A 22393-nucleotide genomic window follows, 5' to 3' on the forward strand; every position below is an offset into this window, starting at 1 on the left:
AAATAATGGTCAAAGACCCATCAGTGACACGGTGTGGCAACACTTTGATTAGTCACGCATCAAGCATTGATCTGCAGCATCATTTGTAATGTATCTGCCATGACATGTTGTACATGACTCATGACTTCTCCTCTGTCACCAGTCGGTGTAGTTACAGGTAACTTTAAAAGTTGGCATGCCTAAGGAAATAATTTTCCTTGGAACTGGAGGTCAGATCAAACAGATCAAAAGGAGAAATTAACCATAACTGAGGGCTGCATGTTTATTTGCAGTACCACTTATACCAAACGTAATGTTTTACTATACGACATTCATTGTGTAAATACTTGTGTTCACGGTGAGTGCCTAACTCGTTGTTTTGACAAAACTGTGATAGAGGTGATGCAGTGTTTTGAAATGCTGTTTGGGAATAACTGCATAAAACAAGATGCTGGTACAAAACTGAAATTGTGGAAGTTGGGAAAGAGATGAGGTATCTTGAACCAAGCATAGCATAACATTTCACTTGTACCATGGAAGACTGTCCACTAAATACATATCAGGTTTATGCTGTACCTGTGGTACAGTAAGAGAATAATACAACATGTGCTCAGGAGAGTGCAGAACTTCCTGTGCTGACTGGTTAGTGGGGGACTCCAATCCGAGTCCGATGTCACTCCACAATGTCCCCTTTGGCGACGTTCCAAAAACTGGAAGTTTACTCAAATTTCATTCTTTTTTTTTGTTTTGCTACGCACGCTTTTGGTCAATCAGGTCCATAACCAACCTTTTGGTCAATCAGGTCCATAACCAACCTTTTGGTCAATCAGGTCCATAACCAACCTTTTGGTTAATCAGGTCCATAACCAACCTTTTGGTCAATCAGGTCCATAACCAACCTTTTGGTTAATCAGGTCCATAACCAACCTTTTGGTTAATCAGGTCCATAACCAACCTTTTGGTTAATCAGGTCCATAACCAACCTTTTGGTTAATCAGGTCCATAACCAACCTTTTGGTTAATCAGGTCCATAACCAACCTTTTGGTCAATCAGGTCCATAACCAACCTTTTGGTTAATCAGGTCCATAACCAACCTTTTGGTTAATCAGGTCCATAACCAACCTTTTGGTTAATCAGGTCCATAACCAACCTTTTGGTTAATCAGGTCCATAACCAACCTTTTGGTCAATCAGGTCCATAACCAACCTTTTGGTTAATCAGGTCCATAACCAACCTTTTGCTTAATCAGGTCCATAACCAGGTGCAAATCCAGTCCTACTAATAGACAGATAGACAGTCAGACAGACCAGGGGTATTTTGGGGGGTCCCCCGATGATTGAAAAAAGGGGTGGGGGGTTTGCAACTGAATGGCTGGAAAATGGAAATTGAGAGTTTACATAGTACACATAGTGCATGCATAAGCTTTCCTTAATGATTATATCTGGTTTTAGTATATATATGTGATGTATTTTCTCTATTATTAAGGTTATTGTAGTGGCCAATTTGTATTGGTGGTGGTGAGGGGGGCGGGGATCGCGAGACATGGCTAAAGCATTTTCGGGGGTCCCCAGACAAAAACGTTGAAAAACCCTGAGTCAGACAGACAAACGGATAGGGGTAGGGGCGGAAACATTACCTCCTTGGCACAGGTAATAATAAGAATAATACTCAACAAGTGCCTCTAATGCTGCTGGGCGCTTTGTCATACCATAGTCTCACACTCAGTGTGCAAAAACCCGGAAGCCAATCGAGCAAGAATGCAGCTCAATGGGTGTCTCGGTCCTTGAGAATGAGAGGTGTGCCTTACAGGGCCCCTTAAAGAATACCCTGAGCGCAGACAACTTAGGCGTCACAGCAGACGTGTGATTTGACAGCGGCTTTGACCCCTTGGCCTCTGCCTCAGTCCTCCCTCTGCTTCCGTCTCACTTCCCACACACCTTTTTCCACCTGCATCTGCCAGGGCAGCACCTCCTAGCTGACCTCTAGATGGCAGAGCTGGTCTGTTCTATGGCAGTAAAATGTACACTAGAGAGATATCATTTTTAGCATATAGTTAAAATGGACAGCTACTGGATATTCCTTATCATTTCTCAGTGTGCTACTTTTGTGTTCATTAATTCGTGGCATTTCATTTCTAGAGGTTTTACATTTGCTAGGCTACAGGTTTTTTTTTTTCAGGTTATTTATATACCTTTTGTGGGGGGGAGGGGGGGGGGGGGTTGTATTTGAAGTAGATGATTAATTACTATGGATCAGATAGAATATGCCATTGCTTATTGAAGACGCAATGGCATATTCGCCAAGATCGCTCTAGAGCATACATGGGCAACTGGCGGCCCAGGGGCCACATGCGGCCCCCACCACCACTTAATGTGGCCCCTCAGAATACTGATTTTCCAAACATGCAAACATGACCTGCTTTAATTACTTCAGTCTATATATGCAGTTAAATGACTAGGATTAAGATGTCAGTGTCTTTTTTTATGTCTAATGTATTTGTATTTAGTTCATTAAGTTAACTTATGTTAAATGCATTTAATCCAGTTACTTTTCAGGATTTCAATTAAAAATGAATTTTGACCTTGTAGATCGGCTATTTTTTTCCATGACAGAAATATGCAACGTGGCCCTCTGGAGTGAGTGTGGAAATATAGTCTATCGTCCAAGTTGCCCACCCCTGCTCTAGAGTCTAGAGTAAAAAGAATAGGCAGACACGGAGACCATTCTCCCCTTTTGTCCACAGATCCAGAATTTCCGTGAGCAGCTGAAAGAGGCAGCCCAGAAAGCCCATGCCTTGAAGCCTGTTCCTGGGAAGGCCAACGGTGTCTTGGAGCTGAATCAGCCCATCCTCGTGGAGGCCTATGTAGGCCTCATGTCTTTCATTGGCAACCAGAACAAGCTGGGCTACTCCCTGGCCCGAGGGAACATTGGATTCTAACACCTTCTTTTCTACATTCCACTTAATAAGACTTTTTCTAGTTACTGCCAGATATAAGGTGAATATTTTTTATATATACAGATCTTTGGTTAGTTACGGTTTAAAGATTATAGCGGGATGGTGCTAGGATGCTTTTCTATTATGCATGTTACAATGTTTTGTTAGACCTATTTTTCTGTTTTCCTGTTTTGGAATGTGTAGATACTTCAGTTAACCTTGATCCCTAAAAGTGCACTATATGATCTTTCAATTACACTATACACTCCCAGTATGTGCTGTAGGAAATATCCATATTTCACCCCAGCTGTTGAAGATGATGATGGCTCCCCGCTGATCTCAAGGAGCTTTGAGTCGCTGCCGCGGCGGTGCTGTGGTAATTCAATACAGTCACAACGGGAGCCCCTTCTTCATCCCCCAGTTAAAAGCCCATCCCTGTGCCACTCAGCTCCTTAGAGGTTCACTGGAGCATGGGGGCACATTAGTCTGTTTGGTTTTTATCATTCATAGTGAATTATTACAGAGGTGCTGGGATTTCCCCTAGATCTGTGTGTGTGTGTGTGTTGATATCAGTCTTACGGATTATTGTTTGCTTTGTTTGGTGCATCACTGACAAACAATTATCGCGCGCTCTCTCTCTCTCTCTCTCTCTCTGTGTCTCTCTCTCTCTCTCTCTCTCTCTCTCTCTCTCTCTCTCTCTCTCTCTATATATATATATATATATATATATATATATATATATATATACACACACAGTATATATATACACAGTGTGTATATATATATATTATATAATATATATATATATATATATAGTCTCGTGTGTATACACACACACATGCACGCGTGCGCACACGCACGCACGCACCACAGTGAAAATATAATGAGAACACTGCCAAAGTGACACATCCGTTTGGACATCCTAATATGAGAACCTTGCCCACTATGCTTAAAATGACGTGTATTTTCAGGCTGGAGCTTCCAGTGCTCCACAGCCTGACTGTGGCACCCTGCAATGCCAAACTGAACTGGCTCACTCTCCATATCCTGATGTGACCATATTATATTGGGGAGATACTTACGTACTTACTGCTTACAAAAAGTATGAGTCAAACTGTGCTAAAGACTAAAGACTGATTTTTTGTTTTCACTTTGTGGGGTCTTTCTCCCTTAATTCTTAGCCGAAGTTGCCCTTTGTATCTTGTGCACTAAAGATTTGTTTTTACACCCATTGTTGCAGAACAGGTCACATTTTCATACACAATGTTTTGAGTGTTTGAAAGTGCAATACTACACCAATAAAATACCAATTTTGTGACTAATTCCCATCATAATTTGGAACACATCCTTTTCTGATTGACACATGTAAAACAAACAAACAAACGCAAAGTCCTTTTTGAGCCATTCTCAGCCAGGAAACAAGGTCAAGTAGACGGTCGCTCAAACACAAGCAGCTGTTATTGCAAAAGGTAAAGTATACGTTTAAGTTCAGCACCTTGAGGATCATGTATCATAACCGTAGGGTTGGAAGGGGTTAACGCGTTTCCTCCCAGGATGAGGCCGTGCCTCTAATCCTGGATCAAGCGCTGCTCTGCCCCGGAGCAAAGCACCTCATCCATATTTCTGCTCTTCAATTTGTAAAAGATGTACAAAGAAAAGCTGGATTAGCTGCCAGAGAACATATAAAGTAATGTAGTGAGGGCGCCTCCAGATCATAACTTTGTGCAAGATTGCACAACTGGGTTTAAAAAGAAATAGCTCACTTGAAATGTTTTGAATATGCATCCAGATTTTTACTATGTTTTGTCCATATTGAGGTTATGTAATCGGGGGCGTTGCGTGACGTGCCATCTTGGAGCAGGCGTTCAGGTTCGCCATTTTGTGTGTGTGTGTGTGTGTGTGTGTGTGTGTGTGTGTGTGTGTGTGTGTGTTAGATAACTAGATGCGATACACATCAATGGCCAGTGTTGTAGTAATAACTCTTTCATTATCATTCAGTGGTGATGTGTGCCTTTTGGTTTCCATGGTTGTGCATAATAACAGTAATTTCAGTCATCATGTGGAACCGACCTTTATTGTGCTGGCATTCACTTCACTACAGCAGGCAGGGGGAAAGGAATGGAGCACAACCCTTCATGAACCCCTGCTGTACTTAAAACTACTTCTTCAACTCTAGGTTATTGTTTATTATATCAAATTCAGTCTTCCTGATTGTGAGTGGGGACACTGGGGAGGGATATATTTAGTTGTACTTTCAATTCATTGGGAGAATAGCTATGAGCATCTCTTCCAGGGCTCAACATCTGGATAAGGGTGCTTAATAATAACTTAGTTGCACGCTGGTGTTGCTCACCAGAATTGGCAGATCTATAAGCTCACAGCGTGTAGATCTGCTGTTTTTCGGTGTGCGAGAGCACGCAGCCGTAAATCAACTGTATACAGTATATGATTAGCTTCTATAGTGCAGTTATAAAAAGGTAGGCATGGGAGTGTACTGTACGTTTCTGTGAGCAAAGTGCACTCAGGTGAGAGTATATAGGTGTGTCCTCTCACCCTGTCCTTAGATGTACCTTTTGCATCAGAAGCATTATGTTCAAGACCAAAATGACTGTTATTAGGCTGCCGCCTAGCATGTACAAGCAATGAGTAGGCTGTGTTTTTCACACCAATTCACGTGAAACGTGTAATTAATTAATTAAGCACATGAACCCTATTCTGGGGCAAACATTCAGTGAAAGTAGCAGCTCTATAAGCTCACTACGTGTCACGCTGTGTGAAAAATATGGGTACCGATAGCTGGGAGGGAATTCATGAAGATTGTGCACTTGTTGACAAGTTTTAGGTTTTTGGCATGGTGTTAGATTTGGGCATAAGGCTTTCCAAAAAACGTCTTAAACGTGTCGGGCTCACCCACTAGTGGTCTGTTTGCAATGAATCCAAGATAGGTCAGTATATGGTTGAAAATGTTCAATGTATTCTGTTAGCTGTGTATGCTAAATAACATACTACAATTTTGGGAACATTTAGTTCTGGAAAGGCATCATTTTCATTTTCAATATTCCCTAAATCTTTAGTATGTTATTTTAGCATACCCTAACAGAATCCATTATTGAGAAATCTATTTTCTATCAATTATTAGGGGTTTCAACCATAATACTGACTTATCTAATATCCCATTCATTGCAAACAGACCACTAGGGGGCGAGCCCAACTAGTATGGTTTTTCTCTCCACCAGCCCGAAGGCATGGGAAGAGTGCGTGCGTGCGTGTGCACAGCTAATCTCTGGCACTGTTGGCCCGGCCGATGCCAAATAGAGTATGCGCGTGACATCATCATCAAACCCGGAAGTTATGCAGGAATGCCTACTGAAAAGTCCTATCTGATTGCATTAAACAACATTAAACAATTAAACTCACTTTGCCTGTTGCTTTGCCACTCGATGTGCCATTCACTTTAAGCATGCGCATACCCTCTATTGCACACACCCTCCCTGGATGCCAACGACGAACCTCTGCCCCAATTTTTTAACAGCGGCCTGTTATAGCGCCACCATGAGGCTAACTTTTGCAAAACATATTTCTTTACATTACTCGTACACATTTTATCCATACATCACGCAAATCTATATACAGTACACTATCTCTATAGTCATGTCATCAACTGACCTGTCCACCCATATTCAATCCCCATTGGCTAAGATTGCCTTCCAAAGTTTGCAGGATTGGTCCGTTTTGAACAAAATAAATCACGTGTGAAATTTTGCATGCACATTCCCACTAGGCTGAGGAAGAAATGCCACTTGAAAGTTTTCACATCAGCCTCATGGTGGTGCTATAACTGGCCCATTCGTGTTTTTTTTTTTTTTAATGTTCTGTTTATTAATTATTATTTTTTTTACAAGTATAGCAGTAACTTGAGAAATACAAACAGAGTAACAAATACAACAAAAACTGAAACACAAACAACACACAAATTCCAAATCAAGACAACCAAAGAACATTCAGAACAAAACAAAACATACATATACATATATACAAATAAAAATAAAAACCCCACTCCAATATAGTCAATGTACAGAGTTACAGTTCTTGGTCACAAACATCATCCAGACAAGACAGGTTGGCTAGTCAGGCGACAGCTATTCAGGTTCAATCGGGGGCACAAGTGTAAGACGGTCAACATGAGATAGAAAAGGCTGCCATGCTCTATTGAATTTGGAGATTGAGCCACGCAATGTATATTTAATTTTTTCCAATTTTAAAAAATATAGTATGTCAGATATCCAACGGGAATGTGAGGGGGGGTATGTTTTTTTCCAATGCATGAGAATAAGACGTCTTGCCAGAAGCGTCACAAAAGCGACCAGGTCAGATTGATATTTAGGCAGGGGGATAGTTTCAGGAAGGACACCAAATAGGGAAATAATAGGGGATGGCTCTATGGGCAACTGTAACACATCTGAAATAGTATCAAATATAGCTGACCAAAAAGACTGTAAGGCTGGACAGGGGCCCATTCGTGTTTTTACCGATAATTGCACCGATCTGTGTAAAACTTTGTATGCAACTATGCACACTCTAGAGGCCAAGGAAAAACCTTTGACCTGCATTTTTCACATCTTCTCTTTATAGCGCCATCAGGAGGCAACTTATGTAAAACATATTTTCAGATCCTTCAGATTTTATCAAAATCATATTATCTCTATATAGTCATGTGATCAAGATGGGTCTGTTTGACTTCTCATATTCAATCCTAATTTTAGTTAGTTTTGTACAAAATGCCGCAAATCATTAACACAGTAGGCCGAGAAAGAAATGCCACTTGACATTTTTCCCAAAACACTTGGGAAAATGCATTGTACAATACCTTTTCACGTGCCTGGTTCCGTGCACATACATACATACATACATACATACATACATACATACTGTTATAGTGACCGGCCTCAGCTGCCTGACTCAGACGACACATGCTGCATAAGCATATTGATAACTATGACATGATGATTGTCTACTACTGTATCAGAGGACTGACTGTATGTACAATATGATATGAGATGCAAGCGTGGTCCTGCTCATTCTGTTCTTATCATAGTTTCCATAATTACTAGGGACGTCATAGATCTACTGTATATATTACTCTGTGTAATAAACTTCAGAATGCATGCATGCTCCTAACATATCACTGCTGTGTTAGCATGTGTTTTCCGCGCCTGCGACTCGCAATGGATCTTCACCCACCACCCAAAGGGATTATATGAGATTTCTAGAGGCCTTAGAGATGGTCGCCCCTTTAATTCACCATACATTCATACATACATACATACACACACACACAGAGACAAACATACGGACACACATAGCTCCATAATGGAGCGGCGACACCGCTCAAAAATCCTGCAATTCCTTCCTTTCCCAGTCTTGTTAGGAACAAGGTAGGTAGTCCAATGTCTCACTTTCTCCACCTTCTTCTTCAGTATAGCTTTTAGTTGCACAAGCTACTGTATGTTTACAGTGTTTGCAATGCACAATGAATTATTCATGACTGGAATTATGACTCGTTTGGAAATCATCAAAATGCCTGGTGTAATGTGATTAAGCATCAATTCCTCAAGTTGTCTTCTTGCGTTAATGGAGTCAAGAAGGCTGCTTAGTATTTGACTGATTTACATGAGAAGATGTGTAAATGTGATTAACCTTCATCACTCTGCTGCATGCATTCAGGCGTGTACTGTATCATTGCACTGGTGAAAAGCACTGCATAGACTCACAAAATTAATCACCTTCAAGGCCTTCTAATGGGTGCATTCCATTCTGCAAAGGTAAGCTGTTGCCTGGGGCTAAAGAATATGGCTTAGCCGTCCAATTATTTTCCACAGGTACAACATCAAACTGATCAACTGGCAGGCTGCTGCACCTCTCCTGACAGTTGCTAAAGATTGGCATTAACACACCCACTGACACACACACACACACACACACACACACAAAATAATCCAGAGCAGTTCTGTTTAGGTTGGGCTTGTCCCAAGAGAAATCTATGGCAATCTCTGAAATTTACCTTAATTGTCTTTTGGTGTGTAGGCTATTTACTGTACAGTACTGTGTATGTTCTTAATCTATTAAATTAACCCTAGCGTCCCTATTCTGGGCATGTACTGTGGGCGAACATTAGACAGAAATAGACAAACATTTTGTAAAAGTATCCAATCTACAACTCTCAATGCATTGCAACGCTACACAGTTGTGAGCTTGTAGATCGACAATGGAGGGAGCTACGTATAGACTCCTGAGGGACTGTGGTCAATGGAGTATGGCATTTAGGTGTTCACACTCCCAGAATATTCCAGAGCAATTCCGTTTAGGTTGGGCTTGTCCCTAGAGAATTCTACAGCATTCTGCAATTTTCTCTTAATTTTCTTTGCTGTGTGAGCAATCTAATGTACAGCATGTATATATTCATGAATGCCTTATGAATTTTATACTGTACATGAGCTAAGCTAAATATTACGGTAGTAAGTACATGCCCTTTATATTTTTATTGAGCTACAAATTATAGTTGAGAGAGAGGTAGTGTCGTGTATTACTGGATAAACCAGCATTTACTGTACCTACCTACAGTACAGTATGTGTGGTTGGTTCTTCCTATTTCTAACCACTAGAGCCCTTTTAAAAAATAGCCACTCTACTAGCTCACACAGTGTTGCATCGCGATTCGCCGAATCGCCACACATTGTGAGGTTGTAGATCTGCAATTTTTGGAAAGCTTCTCCAAAATAGGTCAACTTGCAGCCCGGTCATCCACGTCTCCTTCCCTTTTTGCAGCTCCAAGCAGTCAGTTTGCTGGCTTGTGATTGAGGTTCTTCTCGTCTCCCCCAAGTGGTATTTGATTGGGAAAGTGAGAGGCCCAGGAGCTCTCCATTAATGCCCATGACCCCGCTTGGCCCCGGCTAACACCCAGAGCTGCCTGAGATGCTTCAGGCGAGTAGTAACATAAGATAAAGTCTGGGTGACACTTGCAATCCTGGTGTGGCACGCAGACTTCTCAAATACCTTCTCTGAAATACCTGCAAAGGCCCTCATACATATGCCAACTGGGATACCAAGCGTTTCTCTCACAGGTCATGCAACCTCCAGTCACCATTTTCATTTTTTTTTCTGGCGTCTCCTCTGTGTTGTTTGTTTGGTAAACATGTTACACCTGTCAAAGGAATGCTGGTTGCTAACAGGCAGGGCAAGTCCAAAAGCATTTAGTATGTTGGTCGACACTTTCCCTCCTCGCACCTCTGTCTTTTCCATCTGTTGCCCTTGCAGCAGTGATAGGAAGTGTGAAGGAGCGAATGTATTCGTGAAAGTCCCTGTGTGTTTATGTGTGCGTGCGTGCACACACATACACCAGACGTCTGTGCGTACAATGCATTGCATGCATGTGTGTGTGCATGTTTTTCCCATGCACACGCATGTGGGCTACTGTCTGGCTTTGCGTTCATGCAGAGCAGAGATACTGTTTTTATTTATCTACCACCCCTCCACCCCCAGTCTGTCCCCCCACCCCTCAGCTGTCACTGTTGTGTCTGGAACCCCACGGTGAACTCAGGGGGCTCTTGGAATAACGTCAAATCCCTCCCAGCTATGTGGAACGTTAGCTGACCAGAACACGCCCTGGATTCTTGTCATGGAAAACAAAAGCATGCAGGAAATGTTGTTTCTTTAATCACCGTTGTATGTTGTATCTTTAAAGTGCCTCTACATGGCAAGGTTATTATAGTTTGTATTAAAGTTTTGTATTATTTTATTCATTTTAGTTTACTCAGTTTATTTTCAGTTACAGTAAATGTTAATTTTAGGTTTCTTTTTAATTAGTTTCAATAAATGTTTCAGTTTATTCGTATTAAGGGGCAAGATTAAATTTTTGTTTAGTTTTATTTAACTCTAATAACCTTGCTATGCAGTTGAAAGAAATGTCAAATTCATACTTACTAAAATCACCATTTCGTTACACCGCTGTATAATGTTACGTTTTGTGTTAGCTGACAAACAAATTAATAGCCTTGTGTGGCCAGACTATCACATTTTTCCCTGACAAATTAATGCTTATTTTCATTACCAGAAATTAATTCATTAATTTAGATGGCCTTCAGTAAGTGGATGTGTGATTTTTGCCTAATTGATACAGTATACTGTCAGAGTGTAAAAAATGTCTCATCATTAGTTAAATTAATCCTCAGGATTTTGTGCTGCACTTTACATTGTGCAGCACTACGCCACCCCTTACATATGACCTGCAGCTTTACCATACACCAGTACTCTGTACAGTATGTATTAAAACACATTTTGTGCCCAAAACGTCTGTGGACGTCCTGGGTATTACCGCACGTGCATAGCCCAAGACGTCTGTGGACGTCTTTAAAAAAAATCTGAAAAATCAAAACACTTTTTTTTTTTTAACACATGGTGCCAAAGTTTGTGTTTTCGCCATTGAGAATGCATTTGGCGTTTAAATTAAATAACTCAGAAACTATAAAACATTTCAAAGTAAAAAGTTCCAGCATGTGTCTCCACAGTCAGCTGAATTATAAAAAATGTGAATGGATTTTCTAGGTGAAAGTGATTTTGGGCAGTTTTGCGTGGGCTCTCTTAAGTTGTGACATTCGTTTACAGTATGCTTGTTGTGGACCTGTGAACTCAGTCGAATTACCATTACACCAGATCAATCTTTATCTCAGTGACCCCAATCTATGCTGTAAAATAGAAATTAGTGTAGAAATGATGGAACCAAATGGAATGGTGCTTTCGGTTCATACAAATATCTATCATTTAGCTGGTGACCCTCTGGCCCCCCCTTCAATGACAACAGGCTAATTTATCACTGGGGACCCGAAGGTATTCTCACACCGGGGCCTTCAGGGCTTCTTTCACATTGTGATGACTCACCAGAATACGCCTGCAAACTCACTTTGGGTCCCGACGCACTGTTTAAGTAATGACAACAACCCAATGTCAAAAATCAAGTTGTTTATTTGCACCAACATTTTTGTGGTCGAATTTTGTATCCGTGTTGAAAGTCTGTCTGCAGCATGTCACAATTAAGTGCTGAGATAACAACATCCATTAGAAGAGATTATATCTGCAGGTTCAGATCCAGATGGTAAAATTGCAGTAAGTGATTTTCTTTTCTTAAAGTAATTATCTACGTAGTGTTTATCCATTAACTGGGGTCGCCATGTCTCTCCAGCTCGTTAGTCTACACTTTAGTATCACTTTAGGCATCACAGGCCGGGATACCAATTTTATCCAACCAGGAAAGAGATCTCATACAGGATACAGAATAAACAAGGGACATTAGAAGTGATGACAAGGAATAATCAGACAAAACTTTAACTTATAACGCTATAAAATTGAAGGTTCTCCTGATCGGATGAAATTGTCAATGGCAACCCACCTGCCAATGTATTGGCAGGTGGGGAATACGTACCGGTACTTTAGTTCAATATTTCATGAAACATTTACCGGTACTTAAATTGGAGAATTGCTGTTTTTAGAATGTACTCAAAGTTAAAAAAAAAGATGAAAAAGCTATTCAGTACTACAGATAGTAACGAGAGTTCTTGTAACTACACAAATTCAGGACATTCTAAACTACTGCCCGCCTGTTGCCTGCAAGTGCCTACCTATGCATGGATTATGAACTAACAATTCCACTCTGCTTTTGCATTCTAAGACAAATTTACAATCGAAAAATAATCACAAAGTTCATAAGAGCATGCTGCTTTGAGGGGGATTGGTATAACCTGCTTGTGCAGCAGTTTATGTAGCCATGTCAATCATCCCTTCCCTCTTTTTAGGCTGGCCCCAAGTGGGTTGGGCGACCTATAGCACTGCTGACAGGCTACTGGAGAGGCTGCACAGACAGACAGCAACACAGGGGCCGCACCTTGAGATCAGGAGGTCTGCCAGCCCATACCCAGCCCCCACCTCCATACACGTACGTGCACTGTGCACACAAACTGCACGTACAGTCGTACACTAACCACACATTCACACCGTGACTCTCTAATATGCATGCACACCATGACTCTATGGAATCTGATACCCATAATCAAGACTAAGAAAAGTTCACTGCATGGTCTGCACTTCTCCAACACACTTTTGGCGAGACTGATCGCTGAGGAATCCAGGTTCAACAAGACTCAGTTGACATGCATTCCATAATGCACTTGTGAGTGAGCACATTTTTTTTATTTGATTTATTTTGCCATTCAGAATTGTGCAACTGTGTTTTAAACCAAGTCATCTTTACATTACATTTGTTTGCTGATAAGGAATTTATTGTTCAACTGCTTGCCAACAGGGGGCAGTAACTCCTCACTTCCTCAATCAGATTATGTGATTGATTTAGAAGAAGCACAGCCTGCACAGGTCATGCATGACTTGGATTAGAAACACAGGTCTTCTTCCACCCATTGCATCTAATGTATTTAATTTGTCTGCTAAAGATTGGTGCTCCAAGTGCCCCAGGTTTGTATGAGTAACTACTTATTTACTGAATGCAAAGAAAGAATAGTTTTTTGTACTAATGTTTCTCTTTATCATAGTTGTGGGCAGTGGGCCTATATGTCATTTTATCATTTGGATTAGACTTCATGACCTATGTCATTTCAATCTTGATAGAGGTTATTGCTATTATTCTTACTTTTAGTAGGCCTGAAGTAGGCTACTAATGGAAAGTTGGTGGACATTTTCTGCTTTCACAAGTAGGTTTTTTTTTACTACTTTTGAAAAGACAAATTATAGCCTACCGCCCGGTATGCTGTTATTTTACAATCAGGATATTCTATTAAAATTACTTTGAACCTATTCTCTCGTAAGTAAACTTAAGTAAACCGTATTAATACTTGAGTAAGATATTCTAGTACTCTTTCCACCCCTGCCCTGAGTAGCAGCAGTAGTACTAGTAGTTGTAGCAACTTGACAGAAGAAATAATTCCAGCTATTTTTTTATAATCCATTTTTGAGTGTAGTAGTTAAGTAGCCTAATTTCTTCAGATACAATAAAAAAGAAACAGCATACATCCAACATGTGTTTTATATGAGCTTAACATATCTAAGTGATAATACATTTTTTTCTTCTCACAGTGCAGTTGATCAAGGTAAGAATGACGAATGAGCCATAACTGAAAAACCAAAAGAGTGGAAATAGTGCCATTATCCTTTGAGAATGTTAATCACAGCAGTCTGAGCAGCACAGTGGCCCTCTCTGCCTCAGGGGTGAGGGGAGCAGTTTATGTGTGAGGTTAAGATGTCATCCTGAGATGCACCAAGCACTGCCCCCTGAGACCCCCTCCTCCCCTTTTAGTGTCCCCCAGCCTGACCCCCGGGAGAGAAGGACGCAAGAATGTGATGGCTTGACGCTAAGTGAGTGCCCTGGCTTCTCCCGCCCGCCTGACCCGCTCCGCCCAACACCCTGGCCCGTGGCTTCTGTATTGGCCAATGTGTCCCCAGCAACCTCCTTGCAGCTTGCAAATATGTCCTCGATATGGCTGGCACGCTGAAAGCAGATGTCCTGGTGGCGGGAGATAAATTTGAGAGCAAGGAGATGTCAGGCCGGCAACAGCTGTGCAGGGCTACGATTTCACCAGATGTCTGTGGTTGCCAACCTTCGTTGGACATGGGTGGACCACAGTAAAAGTTGTTTTCACAAATCAGAGCTCGTATGAGGCTCGTTGGGCTGCCAGGGATTGCATGACCAGCGCATTCAGAAGCGTGGTTTACAGCGTCCTGAGGCAGGCTTTGGTGGGATGCTGCCCTGTGCTTTAACGGTGAAAAGAAGCACAGCTGGAAATGTGACAACACAACCTAATACCTTCAATGTCTCAATGTTCAAAGGCAGACCGTCTATGTTGAGAACATGTAATTTGCCACTAAAGTATTCTTCTTGTCGGGCTATATTAACTATCACGCTTTATGCTTGCCCTGCACAAATGATGATCTCAAGTCTCAAGTCATATACTGTTTTTATTTCCATTCTAGCACTCATCCATACCTGCTGGTGGCACCAATGTAGCTGGTGACAGAGACGCACTCAAGAGTGTGCTGATCAGAATGATGGGTGGCTGGGCACAGAGTTTACATTCCGATGCTGTGTAGCCTGATGGGGAAGGGGGGGGCTGCCACAGACATGGTGGGGCACCATGCATTGCCAGGCCACTGTTCTCTGTTTTGACCCTGCCACGGAGCGCAGCCTTGGACTCACTCACAGCACAGGTCCCAGATATCCCATGGCTCGTGTGATTTCAAGCCAAGTCCAGAATGACTTGCGTTACAGTTCAACGCTCCCCTGAGCTCTGCCGAGATCTATTCAACAACCTTTTAAGATTGTTTTGATAAGAGTGATAGTGTGGTGTTTTGAAAGGCCTTGCATAGTGATAGATGAGTTATTATTCCCTGTCCAATCATGACTCTGTATGACTAACCGTGACATAGGAGTAGGATGGGTGATGATTTGTGTGTGGGGTGGAGGCGGTGTGTGTGTGGATGAATATTTGTGTTTGGGGGGAAGGGATGTGATCAGGTGTAGAAGAAACTAGAGCCCGACCGGTGTATTGTTTTTGCACATATCTCGGCTATTATTTGACTTTTCTGACGACATCAGTATGAGCAATTATGCAGCCGATTTGTCCTGATTTTAACCACTTTCAGCGGTTCATGTCATAGATATATAAAACAATATAACCGTGTGGGGGTCCCCGGGGGTCCCCGGAACATCCAGACCCCCAGGAACGTTCCCAGGGGGCCGACCTGGTTCCGGCGAGCCACCCCGCGTCCGAAACGGTTGAGAAATGACAGAGTTACCGTGTGGGGGTCCCCAGGGGGTCCCTCTACTGTACTGTACTGTACACACACACTGTCACACCCAAAATCACGTAACGGCTGCTAAAAACTCAGCTTCCCAACATGCACCTGTTAATTAATTGTCATGCTCATCTATTTTTGAAAATGTTTAAATACACTAGGACATAATTGGTTAATTAAGTTCAATATAAATTTGCATTTTATTTTTACTTATTTGTTTCATATTAGTTTAAATTGTTTTATTTATCAAAAGTTTGTGTTACATTTGTGTTATATCAAAAGTAGTTTTGTGTTCTGAGGTCACCATTTTGTAGATAGTGCACAGCTTTATTTTAAGGCATACATATTCATTATTCTATGTATGAGTTCTTCACCTCTGTCTGTCTGTCTGTTTACCTCACAGAGGTTGTTTTCTCCCCTATTCTCTGCTTTCAGGGCAGTCCACCTGAGGGTGCTGGAGCAGCTCTGTGTGTGTGTGTGTGTGTGTGTGTGTGTGTGTGTGTGTGTGTGTGTGTGTGTGTGTGTGTGTGTGTGTGTGTGTGTGTGTGTGTGTGTGTGTGTGTGTGTGTGTGTGTGTGTGTGTGTGTGTGTGTGTGTGTGTGTGTGTGTGTGTGTGTGTGTGTGTGTGTGTGTGTGAGAGAGAGTGTGAGAGAGTGTGAGTGTGAGCGTGTGTTGCTGTCATTTGGCTGGGACTGGGGCGGTGAAAGGTCTGGTGTTCAGAGCTGAAGGGATGGGGCAGGGCTGACTGGGAGCAATCGCTGTCTTTTAGATTACTTTGGAAAGCAAACTGCTAAACTATTCGTCACATTTTCCACAGTTTTTTTAACTCTCTCAAGAGAATTAGAGGGTGGCCAAATGAAACACATATCATAGGTACATTTAGAACGACATTTAAATGCATAGTCTCTGCATACATTGCAACTGAAGTTACCTACCAAACCCACATCATTTGTCATCGCTGCGTCAATGTGTTCCTCCCAAACCCCTCTCTGGCTGACTTCCCTCAGAGGGACGTGGCTTGACATCCTTGGGGATCACTTACCCCGAGTTGTGTATGAGTGATTGTCAGGATAGTGAGTGTTTGAAATGTTCCTGTGACTTGCGACTCGTCCTAGGGGTTCAGGAGTGGTGGTCGGGGAGAGGGGGGTGGTTGTTCAGGAGTCTGGGAGGATCCTCAGTTGCCTCAGGGCTCAACAAACCTGTCCTGCAACCTTCTCTGCCAGCCGAGTGTGCAGAGCACTGCCGATTTGTTTTTCAGTCCTGTTGTTTTCTGACTTGTTCAACGTCGATTTCTGTTTTGCCAAACAAACAATGGCAGTAGGACCAACACCCTGAGCATTGTTACTAACCAATCACAGATGTTATGAGTATGTATGACCAGCAAAGGCTTATTCAGAATATTATCCTATTTTGGGTCAAAATTGCAGATGTACAAGCTTACATACAGTAACATGCTTGTGAACTTGTAGATTGGCTATTTTGGCAAAGAGATCTGGCATAGATGGGGGAAAATGAGCAGGCCACGTACAGACCCATGGTGTCTGAAAAGCTTGCTGTTTTTTTATTTTTTTATTTTTTTATTCCAACAATTCTCATTGTTTGGGTGCATGTAGTAGGAAGTGGCCAGGAGTTCCAAACATGCATGTCCCAGAGGACATGTATGTCTTTTTTTTGTCAAATACGTTTTTATTAAGAACAGGTTATAAATTGTTATATGATTGGTATGATACAGTATAATTATTTTCTTTTATGAAAAACAAAGAGGGAAAAAAAAGACACAAAGAAAACCTTCAATCCATCCCACCCATACTGCTCAGTGACACCGCATACTATAGAATGAAATAGTAAGATGATGAAATACTCATGGAAAACAACATCTGAAATGAAGATAGTATACAGTCAACCATATCGGTGGTATCCTGTCCATTTGGTGCTTCTACTCAAATAACGGACGAGGAGCAGCCAAACCTTATCAAATTGTCTCTTTGTTTTTCAAGAAATACCTTATTCTCTCAAGATTAAGTGTAGGCCTACTAGTCATTTCATTTAGCCAATGTTTAAATGCAGGAGCCTCCTCCTTTTCCCAGTGTGTCAAAAAAACATTGTTTTGCTGTAATCAGACCATATGAGAGGATTTGTTTCTGTGCTCTCGTCAACATAGAAATGGAGTCTGACCAACCCAGAATAATTAGTACAGGATCAGGGTCAATATATGAATATTCAAAATATCAGAGAATGTCTCATATCTTAATCCAATATCTTTGTATCCGAGGGCAAAGGGCGAAGCTGTGAAGAAGATTTGCAATTATTGCATTACATTTGTCACAGTGCGAAGAAATATCTGGGAATATGTTATGTAATTTTAATTTGGAATAATGGAGTCTATGTATAACTCGAAACTGAATAAGGCAATGTCTGGAGTTGATAGAGCAAGCATTAACTTCTTCAAGGCTGTCTTCCCAGAGCTCATCTGAAATTGCAGTCCCCAACTCATTTTGAGGACATGTATGTCTATCATCATGCTTTTGAACATTGGTAGAAACTTTTTATTGTATTTATTGAATACTTTATGAACAATATGCAAAAGGTACAGAGGTACAGTTATACAGTAATACTAAAAGATAACACAAAAGCCCTGAGGGCTGGTTTCCATTGTGGTCCTGTGTGTTAGTCATCAATACAATAAAACTATATTTTGTTGTGTTGTACGACTACAGTATCTGAGCATGATATAAGTCAAAATATTGTCGATCATCTGAATCTGTTGCCCCTTGAGCAAAGAATTGGAATGATGAACCAGGTCTGAAAATCACAGTGAAGACAAACAAAGCAGCTTCTGCCAATATACAGTATAGTGAAAAGGAGGGTGCCATAATTTGTTTCTGTGCTAAACGGCTGATTCTGAGACCAGTTTAGCCGTACAGTGGCATCAAAATCTTTTTCCGAAAGGAAAGCGCATGCATTTCTTCTGTCTTTAAAGTCTGTAGGCTATTCCAGTTCTTTAATTGGAGAATCTGAAGATCAAAGCAGTAAATTAAAGTCTAAAGCCAGTTTAACTTTGTTACTCTGCCGTGCCAGGTGTCAATCAGCCCCAGTCTGCAGAGTGACTCAGACTCCATTACTGAGAGGATGATGTGGAGTCAAAGGTGACGTGGACCACCACAGTTACCGACCTCCACTTATGGAGTTTCCAGAAGAACAGGCTTATGCACATTATTCATCACCAGTGCTCTGAGAGCTCAACATCACCTATGTAGTATGTTCCACTCATCACCCATATATATACCCTTTGGTGCTGCTTCCAATAGTTCATGACGGTGCCAGGATCGAGGGATCATTGCCGGCCACCATTCTACAACAGCGTAAAAAAGAGTCGGGTTGTGCCTCGTTGCCATTTACACTTCGGACAACACGCCTACCCAGTGACACGTACCTAAACAGATGCATACGTACGTAAGTATAAACCCTTCTCAACAGTTGCTGACCTGACTGATTGACAAGTGACGTTATGCTGCAGAAACCTGGCCTACCTGACACTGCTAATACCCACCTGTCTCCCCATTCCCCTGTGCTGGATCAGCTTTCATGCTGTCATAGCAATGTTAATTGTCTAAGTCTGGCCAATTAGAACAAGCTAATTAGATTTGAATGAAGCGTCACCCTTGTAGAATGTACAAAAGGGTTGATGAAACGAAGAGATAATTTTTGGACTCTTGAGCATCATGCTTTTGTACTGAGTATGTGACTCATGATAGGAATTTAATAGTGAAATCAGCACCAATAAAACCAAGACTTTCCCCTGCTGTTAAGCCCACCACATGTTCTTTCTGGTAGAATCAGATCAGCAGGTGTGGCCAACTTTATATAAAGCTTACGTGAACACTCTGTATTAGGTGACCCACTTTATCTGTATATACAATGTGTAGCAAAATTCATTAAAAAATCTTTCTGATGGATATGATTGATTTGTAGTTATTGATAACTACCGGTATGCAACAGGATGAACTTCTGTATTTGTTTTTAAAGGCTGTTATGTATTGTGGTCTAGATGCACATTTGTCTATTCATCAGAGATCCCAAAAATGTCTCTGAAAATATCTGCTTTCATTCAAGCATTCAAGCATATCAACGGCATGTTTTATTTTTGAAGCGTATCCAGTGACAAAGGACACTTCAGCCTCTCACTTAGATTACATGTAGACGGGTGTTAGCTCATAGATAGAGGATAGTGTGTCTTTGGCCTGCCTCTAGACATCACTATATACTACACATACATGCTTTTTAATAGGTTGAGAGGCCGACCAATCACCCTTGTCACTCTGTTGCCAGGATACCTGCGGTGTGGTTGCTAAACACCAGTCCACAACTTCTACATCATAGACTATATTTCTGAAAGTTCGAAGATGAAAGATTGTATTACCAGACAGAAGTGCTGAAGCAGAAGACTGGAGCACCTGCTCTAACCGTGTACCATATCATCACCCCACTCTCTCTCCACCATTTCTTCATCTGATGCTCCGAGCATTCCTGTCGAGAACGTTGATTAGTGCTGGAGCACAATTAATATCTAGGGCTAAGGCTATATCAAATGCATACAAATCTTTCAACTATTAATGATTGCTTGTGCAAACGAACACGTATGTTTCTCAACTTGGGGCCATTTTATTAGAAGATGAAGACTGTCATCATTGGCTCTTTGGGTGACTTCTCTCGTCGTCTCGCGACTCTTGACTCCTAATTACTGGCAACATATATGATAATATTTGTTGCCAGTAATTAGGAGTCAAGAGTCACCTGCTTTGTCACTTGGAGTGCAGGGTGATTAGTGGGTCCATGACTAGATCAATTAATGAACTAATTATTGTGTTGTCTTGAGGGCATCTTCAAAACAGAATGTGCTGGGGGCACGGTGGCACAGTTGGTAGTGCTGTCGCCTCACAGCTAGAGGGTCCTGGGTTCGATTCCCGCTCGGGACGCTGTGGATGCTGGCGGCGTGTTTCCTCCTCCGCGTCATCAGTGCCCAAACCCGAGGCAAGGTTGGCGAAAGGGCCTTTCTGTGTGGAGTTTGCATGTTCTCCCCGTGTCCCCTAGGGTAGGTACCCTCACAAAAAACATGCAGTAATCCTGGTCTCTAAACTGCCTCCCCCTGGCCAGCCGGGGCACCTGATGGAGGGGAAAGGAACTGGTTGGAATAACGTGTTCCTTCCACGCGCTACGTCCAACCAGGGAAACTCCCCCCTGTCATGTGCAAAGGAGCAACTTGGACACTCAGTCCGTTGCTCTCCCCATGTCCCCCATATATGGGGACTAGGTTGGCGGAGGGTGTGTAGAGCCCAGGATCACATTAGATAATTGACACATGGGTGGATAATGGGTTACAAAATCGTGGGATAAAGAAAAAATATATATATAAAAAACAGAATGTGCTCTTTGGGTTTTCAAACCATTTGAGTTTGTTTCCCCACGGTGCATATGAAATTAGATCGTTTAATGCCAACACTGTGTGCCATAAGCAATGTCGACTGACATCAAAAGACGCCAAAGATGGGTTTTAGAGTTGGCTTAGCTGTGATTGATGGTTTGTGGTTCGCTGAATGTCTGTGTCTTAGATCTGAGACTGGTTGCTGGAAAGCTTTGATTATGTTTACCAAAAGTACTCTGCTCCAGTCCACAGGTATAGGGATTCTGTGCCCTTGGGAAGAAAAACAGAACAAACCAGTCATACTCGTTTGAACCAGAACAGGTCTTGATCCAAGGTTTTATGTGTTTTGTTTATTCTGCGATCCTATGTCCTTTGGATTAATCACACTTACACAATCAACACAACGGTTTGTTCAAGGAATCACCACCAACAGTGTCTTGTCTTTGTGAACATTTGCATTAAGTGACTCAGAGAAAGGTTAGGGGGAGCAGTTAGAAACACCATAAATGATTATCAACAGTTGCTCTACTTATTTTTGAGTGGTGCAACCACTCCCTTACGGAGCTATGTGTGTGTGTGTGTGTGTGTGTGTGTGTGTGTGGGTGGGTGGCTGGCTGGCTGGGGGGTGGGTGCCTGGCTGGGTCTGAGCACGAAAATAGCATGGTTGTTTTTCACCACCTGTGCGCAACCTAACACACACATAAACACACACACATATTAACTGTATATATGATGATTTTGGGTGTGCCAGTACAGTACAGTGACAGTACAGTACAGTACAGTACAGTACAGTACAGTAGAGGGTACAGTAGAGGGACCGGCACACGGTAACTCTGTCATTTCTCAACCGTTTCGGACGCGGGGCGGCACGCCGGAACCGGCCTGGCCCCCTGGGTGCGTTCCTGTCTGGAACTCCCCCCGCACGGGAACCCCCACACAGAGTTGCACCAGTCACTTCACACGGGTGTGATCTTTTTTTCATTTTAGACACTTTTTCACACTTCCCAACTATGGACTTTTTGGGCTCCCCCAGTAAGCTCCTTTCCCCCCTGTACAACAAATCTCTTTGACAAAAATGTCAGATTTACAAGCTCAAAATGTGGTGTGTTGTGAAGTTACAGATCTGCCATTTTAGCCAAACGTTTGCCCCTGAATAGGGACACTAGGATTCATGTGGTTTAACATTTACTTTTTATGTTGTGCT

At 42.0% G+C, this 22393-nt stretch overlaps 1 protein-coding gene across 2 annotated transcripts in view; it reads left to right on the forward strand.

Moving 5' to 3' along the window:
• Positions 1–4243, forward strand: part of tprg1 (tumor protein p63 regulated 1) — a 42374-nt gene extending 38131 nt beyond the window's left edge. Inside the window, exons 7-8 of one of the 2 annotated variants that reach the window (XR_013790432.1) lie at positions 2724–2976; positions 3188–4243. Coding sequence is in view for 1 of the 2 variants with exons in the window: in XM_079506196.1 (XP_079362322.1) it covers positions 2724–2918 (195 nt within the window). In the remaining variant the exon portion in view is untranslated. Of the gene's footprint in view, positions 1–2723 lie in introns of both variants that reach the window. The other variant, XM_079506196.1, reaches the window with a different exon arrangement.
• The last annotated feature ends 18150 nt before the right edge of the window (positions 4244–22393 follow it).

The sequence above is a fragment of the Electrona antarctica genome, assembly GCF_951216825.1.
Source record: "Electrona antarctica genome assembly, chromosome: 7".
Taxonomy (NCBI): Eukaryota; Metazoa; Chordata; class Actinopteri; order Myctophiformes; family Myctophidae; genus Electrona; species Electrona antarctica.